This window comes from Henckelia pumila, chromosome 1, assembly GCF_033568475.1.
Source record: "Henckelia pumila isolate YLH828 chromosome 1, ASM3356847v2, whole genome shotgun sequence".
Taxonomy (NCBI): domain Eukaryota; kingdom Viridiplantae; phylum Streptophyta; class Magnoliopsida; order Lamiales; family Gesneriaceae; genus Henckelia; species Henckelia pumila.
The window spans coordinates 161,470,887-161,482,514 of NC_133120.1; the positions used below are offsets into that span (position 1 = coordinate 161,470,887).

The following is an 11,628-nucleotide window of genomic DNA, read 5'->3' on the forward strand; positions in this document are numbered from 1 at the left end:
CAAATGAAAGTATCGACAGCAAGATGGTGACTTTTGTCACGAGCATTGAAGCATGCATGCTTAATATTTAATCCTCATTATTAAATATTTTAAAGAAAAAAATATCCATAAAATTTTCAAATCATACATGTAACTTGTAAGACGTACTTTATCATGTTTTCACATGGATATTTTTTTTATAGTAACATTACCGTTATTTTTACAAAAATTCAATTTTTTTTTTTTCACATCTGTCTATTTTAATTCTCAAGATCAAGAATATATGACATAGTATGTATACTCACACAAAACCTTGAGATTATATAAAACATGGTGTCATGTCAATGATATATTAAATTACAAAATTATCATAAATGTAATTTGCAATAATAATGAAGGATATATCAAGCTACATGTACAACCATGAGATGGTATAAACCTTGAGATTAAGCAATAATAATGAAGAATATATCATGCTACATGTACAAATGAGATTACATATTGGATTATAAAATACAATTTAAATTACAAATTTATCCTAAATGTAATTTAATTTTTTTTTTCAAATTACATTTAAGATAATTTTATAATTTTAAATGCATTTTTAAAAATCTCATTATATGCACTCTACGTATGATAATAATGATTATAAGCATACATATTTCATCAATATTTTTAAAAATAAAACGATAAACAAGATATGTTATTTTTTGATATACAATAGATAAACTCTCTACTAAACATATCTTATTTTTGTATCACCTAACCATGGTTAATATTAGTCCGAAGCCAAGCCAAGAAAACTCAAAACTCCAAAAAGCCAAGCCGACAAGCCTGGAAAGCCCATTTGAGAAGAGTCTCTTAAAAATCTATACAATACAATGCTGGAATTATGGTGTAGTAATTATCTTTATATTTGTACTTGAGGAAAACTAATTTTATTTTAGTTTTAGTAATATAAAAAAGTAAAATTTAAAGAAATGTAGGCATAAATAAAGCCCCAAAACCAAAGATGTGAGAGTGAGTATTTTCAGTGATAGCATGGTTTCTCTCTCACGCACGTTTCTTGTCTTCCCCAACTCTGAAACACAGAGCTTGACAGTAGAGTTTTAATGGTGTCCATATCCGCTCCTCAATTTCTTTCTCTCTCTCTGAAACACAGAGCTTGATTAAACTTTGTTTGCTTGCTTGGATCTGTCAACTCTGATACCCATTTTGGTTTCAAGAAATTTCTTTGTTTTAAGCTTTGTTTCTTGTGTTTTTGAGTGCGTGAAAATGAGCAAGGAAGAGTTCGTGAAGATCCAGGTAACTTCCTCTCTTCCCCATTTTCCCGTGAAGTTTGGATTCGTGATAGTTTGCACGTTTTGGATTTATGGGCTCTGTTCTCTCTTTTTCTTGTTGTAATGTAATTTGAAGTTTTCTATCAATTGTGTAAAGTAGATTGTTTCATTTCCCTCCCCAATTTGTTTTCTTTTGCTTTTACTCCCTTGTTTGTGATTTGTGCTTTTCTGAGAGTGATAAAGATGTGAACTTTAAGCTGTTTGTGTTCTCTGGCTTTGCTTGTACATGCAGACTTGTGTTCTTAAAGTCAATATACACTGTGATGGCTGTAAGCAAAAAGTGAAGAAAATCTTGCAGAAGATTGATGGTATGATTATATTTCTTTGTCCTCAAAACGTATTTGATCTAAATCAGTGAAACTGGTTGAGTTTTTTCAAGGTTTGGCTTGATTTTTAAGTTTAATTGGACAGGGGTTTACACGATAAAGATAGATTCAGAGCAGGGGAAGGTGACTGTTTCAGGCAATATTGACGCAGCCACACTTGTGAAGAAACTTACAAAGAATGGAAAACATGCTGAGATTTGGGGCGCAAGCAAGGCAAATAACCAGCTGATGAATAATCAGTTCAAGAATATGCATATGGATCATGGAAAAGGTGGGAATAACAAAGGCCAAGCTCCAAAGAATGGTGGAAACAACCCGCCTCCGAAAGGTGGGCCGCAGCCACAGGCCGGCCAAAATCCTCAGATTCAGCAGCAGCTTCAACAATTACAACAGTTGAAAGCGTTTCAAGATCTGAAACTAATGAAAGATATGAGAATGCCCATGCCCATGAATAACAAGGATCAGAGCCAGAAGGCTGTTAAGTTCAGTGTGCCTGAGGATGAAGAAGATATGACTGATGATGATGATTATGATGACGATGAGGACTATGACGATGATGACGACGACGACTATGATGATGATGAAATGGATGATATGCCTATGCATAATAAGAAGCCTGTTATGGGCAATGGCCATGGTGGTGCTCAGATGCCTAACATCATGATGAATAACTTGATGAAGGGTGTTGGAAATGCTGGTAATAATGGAGGTGGGAATTTGAAAAAAGGTGCTGCTGCTGGTGGAAATATACCTGTGCAGATGAATCCCGGTGGTGCCAACGGTGGAAAGAAAGGTGGTAATGGGAACAACAATGGCGGCAACCAGAACCAAGGTGGTGGTGGAAAGGGCGGTAAGAACGGCGGCGGGCAGCCGCAAGACGGCAAAAACGGCGGCGGACATAATAAAAATGGCCACGGTGGCGGTGGTGGAGGAGGAGGAGGTGGGGCTGGTAATGGAGGCAAGAATGGGGGTGGGGGGATGATGCCTAACATGATGATGAATATGGGTCAAATGGGGAAGAACATGCCGATGCCAATGGGTCAAATGGGAAAGAACATGCCGATGCAAATGGGTGGTCAACAAATGAATCTTCCCATGAGCCAAATGGGCAACCTTTCGGCAGTACAAGGCCTGCCGGCGGCCTCAGCTGCCAACGGTGGTGGAGCAGGGTACTTCCCGGGGGCCGCCGCCGCCGCCGAGCAGATGGGGGGAAACAACCCCTATTACCAGCAACAACTGGCAACAATGATGATGAATCAGCAACGTGCCAATGGGAACGAGAGGTTCCACCCGATGATGTATGCCCGGCCTCCCCCCGCCGTCAACTACATGCCTCCATACCCTCCTTATCCCTACCCTCCCCCGCCGGGGGAGCAAGTCGATCAGTATTCGATGTTTAGCGACGAAAACACATCCAGTTGTACGGTGATGTGAGATCGATCGATCGGATTCGACATGAACTCACTAATGATTTTAACTTTTGCTAGTCTTGATGGCATAATATACAATGGTAATGGTTAGCTTTTTTTTTTTTTTTTTTCTTTTCTACTTTCCCCCTTTGAATTTCAAGGTTAGATTAGTGTTTTTAATGATATGGAACATTTGAGAGATTGATATGATGTGTTTTAACAGGTTTCAAGAGATGTGAGAGATGGATGTAATATGGGGGATGGTGCTGGTTTTTCTTGAGAAATTATGATGGATGTTTATATATGTTGAAAAAAAAAGCAGAAATAAAATTGTAAGAAAGTGTCATTTTAGAATTGTTCTCAATTTTCTTCTTTCTACTCTCTTGCTTGTGAAAACCAAATTCAATCCCTCTTCCTAATTATCCCTTTCCATGTATATCCATCAATCACCAAAAGATGCTTGTGTTGGGATCCAAATGAACCATGAATGGTGGCATTTGACATTATTGAACTAATCCCCAACTACAAGGATTGATTGAAATATCAAATTATAGAGTCCAAGTTGGTGGGACAGATCTCATATGGATTTTTCTCTATATATTTAATATTATTTTTGGTTTTAATTTATTATATTATATAAACTTGAGTCCTTCCAAGAGATTATTGGGTGAGCGAATGGGAGTACACATCCATATATTGGATGACAAAACATTGGATCCCATTTTTCAATGAGCTGTGGACCCCATTTTGTGTATTTATTCATAAATACTATAATATATATATATAATATATGGTCATTAAATGAATTTATTTGTTTGTTTATATTTATATTAAGAGGCAGGTGAGTGGTGAGTATTATTGGGTTTGGTGTTATCCCATATCTATGCATGTGTTGATACAGAATATTTCCCAACGTACAAAGTCAAATCAAGTGCATAAGTGGGCAGATTCAACTAGAAGCAATTATATTTAAATAATGGCTATTTTTCATTTTTATTGATCATATAAATAATTATTATTATTTTTGAATAAACTAAAAATTCATAAAATATATACTGGTAGGGGAGGGCAACCACTTCAAAAAGCCTTTCTTGGTTAAACAATATGGGCACGATGGATTTATCTGTGCTATATATATATATATATTAAAGTACAATATTCATTAAAATACAATGCAAAGATTATCAGTAAGCTAATCTAATACCAATATCTATCATATATCTCTTTCTATATATAAAAATTCTCTTCGTAAACACCATATTTTGTTTTATCAAAATTGCCCTCAATTTTGTTTTGTTTTTTTTTAAAATTTCGAAAAAATTTGTCAAATTATAGATTAGTCCTACATAATTTTTAAAACTATGAGATTATTTCTATTTGAATATAAATCAAATTAATATAAAAATATTTTATAAGCACGCAACACATGTATCAGTATACTAGTATTACATTATTTTAGGATATGTTTGAACAACTATTTATACAAATCAAATCTAGATTGAGTTTTATAAAACTCGTTGTTCAGCCCGTAAAATCTATCCACGGTTTAGTCTATGCTATCTCATTCGGGCACTATCCAAATGAGATCCAACGAACTTTTTTTTTTCTTTTTTTTTTTAAGATCTCAAATGCAAAAAACAAATGAGCTGTTGAATGCAGCACATGGACAGTGCCCATGTGTTAGCATAAACAAGACATCTATCCACACCCATTGCCATTTCTAATATGCACTTCGAGATTTCCACTTAGTATTCTCTTTATTAATAAGGACGGAGCCAAGAAATTCGACTAAAAGAGACGAAAATGTTTTTTTGTTGGATGAGGGGAGAGTATGATTAGATCGTTTGGAAAAAAAAAATTGTTAGTGCAAATTTAGAAAATAACATACGTTAAATTAGAGAAAGTTGAGGGAACGGATGCAACAACCGACCAATCCTTGACTCTGTCTCTGTATGCCAATGGTAACAAAATTATGTAAAAATACGTTTAGTTAAATATAGAATGAGCAATAAATAAATAATGTCCGGAGACCATGGAAACAAATTCAAACATTTTTACAGTTAAATTACTTAATTTAAGAGTCAATTATGAATAAATCCCTAAACCCAAACCTTTCTTTCTCCCAACTCCCTTCCTTAAAGATTCTTTCTTTGCACTTTCTAAGGACCACAAAACTTGATTATTTTAATATTTAATTCTTGTACTCAATATGGGTTGTTTGGTGCTTAGATCTGAAGGTTTTATACTTATATCTAAAGATATCTGTGCTTATATCTCATGTTTTAATGCTTATTTTGGAACAAAGAATTATGTGCAAAAAATGGTATCAGAGCTTTAGGTTAAATATTCAGACTTAATATTATTCGTTAACTCATACTTTTCTTTGTTGAGGAGAAGATTTTTTACAAAAGATGACTTCAAACGAAGGTTTGAATCAAGAGGATTTTATTTATATGAAATCCTATAAACAAGTTAATCTGTTCACAATAGATTACTTACGACAGAAAGATGATTTCTAACTCTCAATTTTTAGAAATTACCCCAGATTCCTCTAAACTCTCCGGAGATCTTAGAGAAATTCAAAAGACGGTACAATATTACAGCAATCAACTGTATGAAATACCTCGGCAGATTGAAAGAATCCTTAAGAAACAAGAAAAAATTCTTGTAACCCTAAAGGATCTTCAAACTAAAATCACAAATCTAGAACAAACTTCAGGTTCTAGAAAAGGAAATACAGAAGGAAGGTTACCACTCTCGTTTGGTACCGAACCGTTGTTACATCAGAAAGGTAAAACCAAAATGGTTCAAAAACCTTTAACTGATGATGAAAGGATGATTAATCTTATAAAAGCAGTATCAGAGAAAAACACTATCTGATGACTACTTTAGAGAGATTAAATCTCGAGGATCTACAAGATCTCGCGGATTCTTTTGCGAATCTCAAAGTAGTAGATCTAAAAATGAACTCCCCTGAGGGTGAACAACCCATAGGAAATCCCCCAAGATATGCGGTTAAAACAGAAGAACCACATAGTGAGTTTCAGGTTGGAGAAAATTCACATCCAGCAGGAACCAGATCAAGAAGGAGTAAAATCCCACTCCATCAAACTCCTTACGGAAAAACTGTTTTAGATCCAATACATCCTTACGGGTTTATGTTAAACCTTGATGTTTTGGACTTCAAAAATAGAGAAGATCTTATAGATGATTGGACGTCAGCTATGAGAATTGCAGCAGGGACATTAGATCTCAATAAAGAAGGATTCATTAAACTTCTAGAAATGAGTCTAATGAGATCTGTCAAGATTGCTTGGGAGATGACTATGCCAGATACGAAGGAATCAATCTTAGCAGGAGAATCCCTCAGAGAAATTGGAGAAAGAATGGTCACCCTATTTAAAGCACAATTCATAGGGGTAGACTATTTCAACAATCAAAATACAGAGAAAAAAAAAAGATATACTCAAGCTCTGTATAGCCTCGAGTTACATGATATCTGTTTAGTTGATGAATACATTATGTTATTCACTAAATACAGATGAAATTCAGGAGTCGAGGAAAATGTAGCTATTCAGCTATTTTTCGCAAAAAATGTCAAGTTCCTGGAGAGAAATGCTGATTAAAGAATACGTTCCAGGTCATCTTGACACTTTGGCAAGACGCGCGTCCTTTTTGAAAGGAAAATTGGCAGAATGGTGCCATATGGCAGCATTACAAAAGAACTACAAGAAAATAAGGGGTATAAATAAACGTACACCTTTATGATGTAAAGATAATGATCTTCCAACGATCATTGGAAACAGATCACAGGGATTTAAAAGGAAGAAATTCAGAAGTAATCCCTACAATAAAAGAATGAGAAGTTCTTGGAAACCAAGAACATTTTGGTCCAAACAAAAGGCCAGATCTTATAGGTCAGGAAGAAGAAGTGGACCTACAAGAACATCCCCAGTAACAAGCTCATCACAAAGCAGGGGAAGAACACCATCAAGAAGAACTTTCAGAAGAACTCATACAAGAGCAAGTGAAAGTTTCAAGGATTGCAACTGCTGGACATGTGGAGCAAGAGGACATATATCTACAAATTGTCCAGAAAACGAGAAAAAAGGAGTTAAACTCTTTGAAGCAATACCAGATATGGATGATGCGGTCTTCTTTCAAGATCTAGTCCAAGTATATCAATTTGAGGATATCCCCTCAGATGAAAGCATTTACGAAGAAGAGATATTGTTTAGTCAAGAAGATTCTGAGGATGGATCAGAATCAGAATCAAAATAAAGAATAAGTGTTTCGGCATGAAACACATGAAAGTTTGGCTAGATTCTTTAGCCAAACCACGATATCTCATAATATGGTCCAAAGGATTATGAGAGAAAATCCAACGTTACAAAAGTACCAGGGATTTTCGGCAGTACAAGTAGAAAGAGTCTTAGGCAACCTAGGGCTTAGACAAAGAAGACATAATTTGATTTACAAAGTATCCAGAAGGGAAATGGCAATCCCCATGGAGTTAACAAGTAATCAAATAGAGATGCAGTTAATTTCCTTTGAAGAAATAAGAGAGGAATTGCAAAAGTTGAAAGGTGAGGTAGCAAGGACGATGTCTTGGATTCATATTGGAGCAATCCAAATAATGATCAAGGCAAATTTTAAAGAAGGAATAGATTCACCCATAGATATCGTAGTATGCGATAAAAGAATGGGGAATATTCAAGATGCTGTCCTGGGTACTATATCAGAAAATCTTTGTGCAGAAAAAATTGTAGGAGTTATCTATCCAAGAATAGCCTACAATTTAGCTGACAGGGACTTTAGTCGAGCCTTGACGTTGCATCAAAACTTCAAGGAAAAGAGACTAATGAAGGTAGGTAATAGACCATATTCTATTACATATCAAATTTCATATGCTCTTTCTAATACTCATCATTCTGAATTATTTATTAGAAATGAGTTCATTGAAATTCCAGAGATCTTTGGGAAAGTTGCTCATGCAATATACCCAGAAAAAATCGAGTTTCCTTTAATTCAGGAAACAGACATTCAAATTCAAGACAGACCGGTTCTATACAGAGACCTTAAAATAGAACCTTAAAGATTATCTTTTCAAGAAAACCGAATGACAAGTAGGAGATGGGACAAATCTCCTATTCAAGAAATTCCACCAGAAGAAAAAGAGTTTTCTATAATAGGAAAACTTAGATCTCCAGAAGGATGGAAAGAAGTGAAAATAGTATTCGATATTACAAGTCATCGGAACCAGTTCCCTTGTAACTCGATTTACTATTTGGAACAACATGAAAAAGGAACTTACCAAGGATTGATAAATATTGGAGAATTGGAAGTTCAAATATGTGGAATTCCAGGAAAAGAAGTGGATCAGCTCATTCTTGGCCTAGAGTTTCTGGAGGACCATAAACCATGGAAATGCCTTGAAAAAGGAATAGAGTTCATGGCAAAAAAAAAGACTTGGAGGATTCAATAAGAATTCTATGAAATGGAAAACCAAGAGAATTGGATAAGGGACAATCCCTTAATCAGATTCGAGAACTCTGTTTACAAACAGAGGAAGAAGCAGCTGTTGAAATTAGTAAGTCATGAACATGATTTACTAGATCGCATTGAAGAGGTAGAAAGAAGTAACCATACTCTACCTTCTGAAGCCTTAGGAAGACTAAAGGTGAATAGTCTTAATCGGATTACTGAGTTACAACACAGTCTGTTAAAAATGGCAGGGCCATTTAGTAATCCCTTTAAAAAATGACAACAAGTCCTTTCTCCATATACATTCCGATAGGGATGTTGTATGAACAATATAAGGCTGAATACTTTGCAGCTTATATTGATTCGGGAGCAGGAATTTGTACAGCAAAAGAGGAGTCTTCCCTGAAAAATGTGAAGAAGATTTGCCAAAAATTGCTGGACGAGATTTCTCTCGAAGAATTTTAATTCTTTGCAAAGGAATAAAACAAGCAGAGATCCTTATAGGAGGAGCAGGTCAGACACCTTGGTACAAGGTAAAGACACCACCAATCTATTTCCATGATACAGGAGCTGATATCCTGTTAGAAAATAACTTCTTACAAATGTTTAAGAAGTACACACAAGACAATGAGTCAAGAAGACTTATGTTCACTATAATTTGTGATCATAAAATTATCGTTCAAAGACTCAAAGTTGCTTTTTATCGACAATTGCCGATAATATTTCGCAGCCAGCGTGGTGATAAGGGACAACTTTTTCACCCAAAAATGAAAGATCCAAGAAGGTTTGGAGAAACCATGTTGAAAATAACAACAGAACAAGAACTCCAAACAGAGGATATGGAGCTTCTCAAGATAACTCTAAATCATAGAGATATAGAGTTAGAAAATAAGGTATCCCTTGAAGATGTCAAAAAGAGGCTCAAAGAAAGTTATAATGAGCATCCTTTCGCATGGTGGGATAAAAATCAACTCAAAGCCAGTCTTACTCTAAAGGAAGACAAAGAGTATGAATTCGTCAGATATAAGCCTATCACGATGAACATAACAGATCAAAGGGATATGAGAATGATTATCAAGGAACATTTGGACCTTGGTCTAATCAAAGAAGGAGTTTCATCATATAGTAGCCCAGGTTTTCTGGTCAGAAATCATGGTGAAATAAAAAGAGGGAAACCCAGGTTAGTTATTAACTACCAAGGTACTAATAAAATCCTGGAGTTTGACGGGTACTTCATACCTAGTAGAGAACATCTAATTAGCTGTGTACGAAATGCTAGAGTGTTCTCAAAATTTGATTGTAAGCCTGGATTCTACCAGATAAGAATGGAAGAAGGCAGTAAGAAATTCATAGCCTTCTCTACTCCACAAGGACACTATATTTGGGAAGTTATGCCTATGGGATTGGCTAATGCACCCCAGATATTTCAAAGAAAGATGGATAACCTTTTTAAAGATTATTTCAACTTTATGTTTGTTTATATTGATGATATTCTTATAGCATCAAAAAATATAGACGAACACGTTAAACACTTAGAGATTTTCTCTAAAATTTGTAAACAAGAAGGACTGGTGTTATCTGAAATGAAAGCAGTCATAGCAACAAGGAAAATTGAATTCGTCGGTATTGAGATTGATAAAACTGGAATAATTCTACAACCCCATATTGTGGAAAAGGTAAAGAATTTTCCAGATAAACTCAAAGATGTAAAACAACTCCAGAGTTTTCTTGGAGTAGTTAATTTTGCAGGGATGTTCATTAACAATCTAGCAATGTACAGAAAGGTGTTCAGTCCTTTGTTAAAAAAGGATGCTAGGTTTATATGGACCGATGACCATACTAAAGGGGTAAATCAATTAAAAGAGATATGTAAGAATCTCCCAAAAATGGCTATACCCGTAGATGAAGATGATCTGGTATTATTTACGGATGCCAGCGACGATTGGTGGGCGGCAGTCCTTACCAAAATCACTCCAGATGGGGAAATACCATGCAGATACTGTAGCGGTCTTTTTTCAGAATCTGAGGCCATTAGATGACATATCAACGAGAAGGAATTTTATGCGGTTAAAAGGACTTTTGAAAAATGGCCATTATTTTTACTTGCTAAAAAATTCACTCTGAAGGTTGATAACACCCAGGTAAAAGCTTTCCTAAAGAATAAGATTGAATCTAAACCTGAGAAAGCTAGGTTATTAAGATGGCAAGCATTATGTCAAAATTATATTTTTGATATTGTTATTATTAAATCTCATGAAAATATTCTTGAAGATTTTTTAACAAGAGATGGAAGGCAGTGACGTGGATTCCATCCTGAAAATGCAGAGGCATCTCAGGGAACACCTTGGGTTGCTTCAAAACGAGTTCAACCAGTTAGCCATTAATGTTGAAATGGCCGGCAGGTTACAACAAGCTGATCGGATCAAAGTATCTAATCGAATTACAGGATATATGCAAGCTCAAACACAACTATGGGCTGCTATTCAAGGGCCAATTGTGAAGGCTATAGAGAAACCATTGGTTTCTCATAAACAAGATATACTAAAACCATTGGTTTTACAAGAACAAGATACACAACCACCGGTTGTGAAACAAGATGTTGAGAAATCTAAAACTCAAGAAACAAGAGCTAATCTATCATCAGCCTTTGATGATATGGATGAAGCAACAATTGATGAGGATAACTCATCAAGTCAACCCTCCGCCTCTGGGGTAAAAGAGGAAGAGATCAATCTTAGGCCCAACACTGACAAGGGCAAATCTAAGATTGATACTAATCCATCTATTATTTCTCCATTCCAGGTTTATCTACAGAAGTGGGAGAAATTGAATACAAGGAATGAAATCAACCCGAACACTTGCAGGGTTGATGTTGCAGGAATATATCCAAGGGTTTGGCTAAAAAACAATGTCAATCCTAAAGATGTAAAACTCTGGTATGAATTTGGGGCTTTGGCCTCAGTTTATACAACGTCACCAAGCTTTCTGGAGATATCACAGTTACCAAAATGGATTCAGGAAGCAGTCCAAGAAACATGGGCAAATAATGATCATTTGTCCAGAGGAGGTGTGCTTGAGTTATATTTTTTC

General features: G+C 35.5%; 1 protein-coding gene across 1 annotated transcript; it reads left to right on the forward strand.

The window, feature by feature from the left end:
• Positions 1–659: 659 nt before the first annotated feature.
• Positions 660–3,131, forward strand: LOC140879197 (heavy metal-associated isoprenylated plant protein 32-like). The gene is made up of 3 exons (XM_073282871.1): positions 660–1,284; positions 1,552–1,627; positions 1,731–3,131. The coding sequence occupies exons 1-3, from the start codon at positions 1,255–1,257 to the stop codon at positions 3,077–3,079; spliced, it is 1,455 nt and encodes a 484-aa protein (XP_073138972.1). The 5' UTR covers positions 660–1,254; the 3' UTR covers positions 3,080–3,131.
• Positions 3,132–11,628: the final 8,497 nt, after the last annotated feature.

Excerpts from the sequence above, each read along its gene's own strand:
- LOC140879197 (XM_073282871.1), top strand. The coding sequence starts at position 1,255 with ATGAGCAAGGAAGAGTTCGTGAAGATCCAG. Across the intron at positions 1,285-1,551 it reads AAGAGTTCGTGAAGATCCAG|ACTTGTGTTCTTAAAGTCAA; the intron begins GTAACTTCCTCT and ends TTGTACATGCAG. Across the intron at positions 1,628-1,730 it reads AATCTTGCAGAAGATTGATG|GGGTTTACACGATAAAGATA; the intron begins GTATGATTATAT and ends TTAATTGGACAG.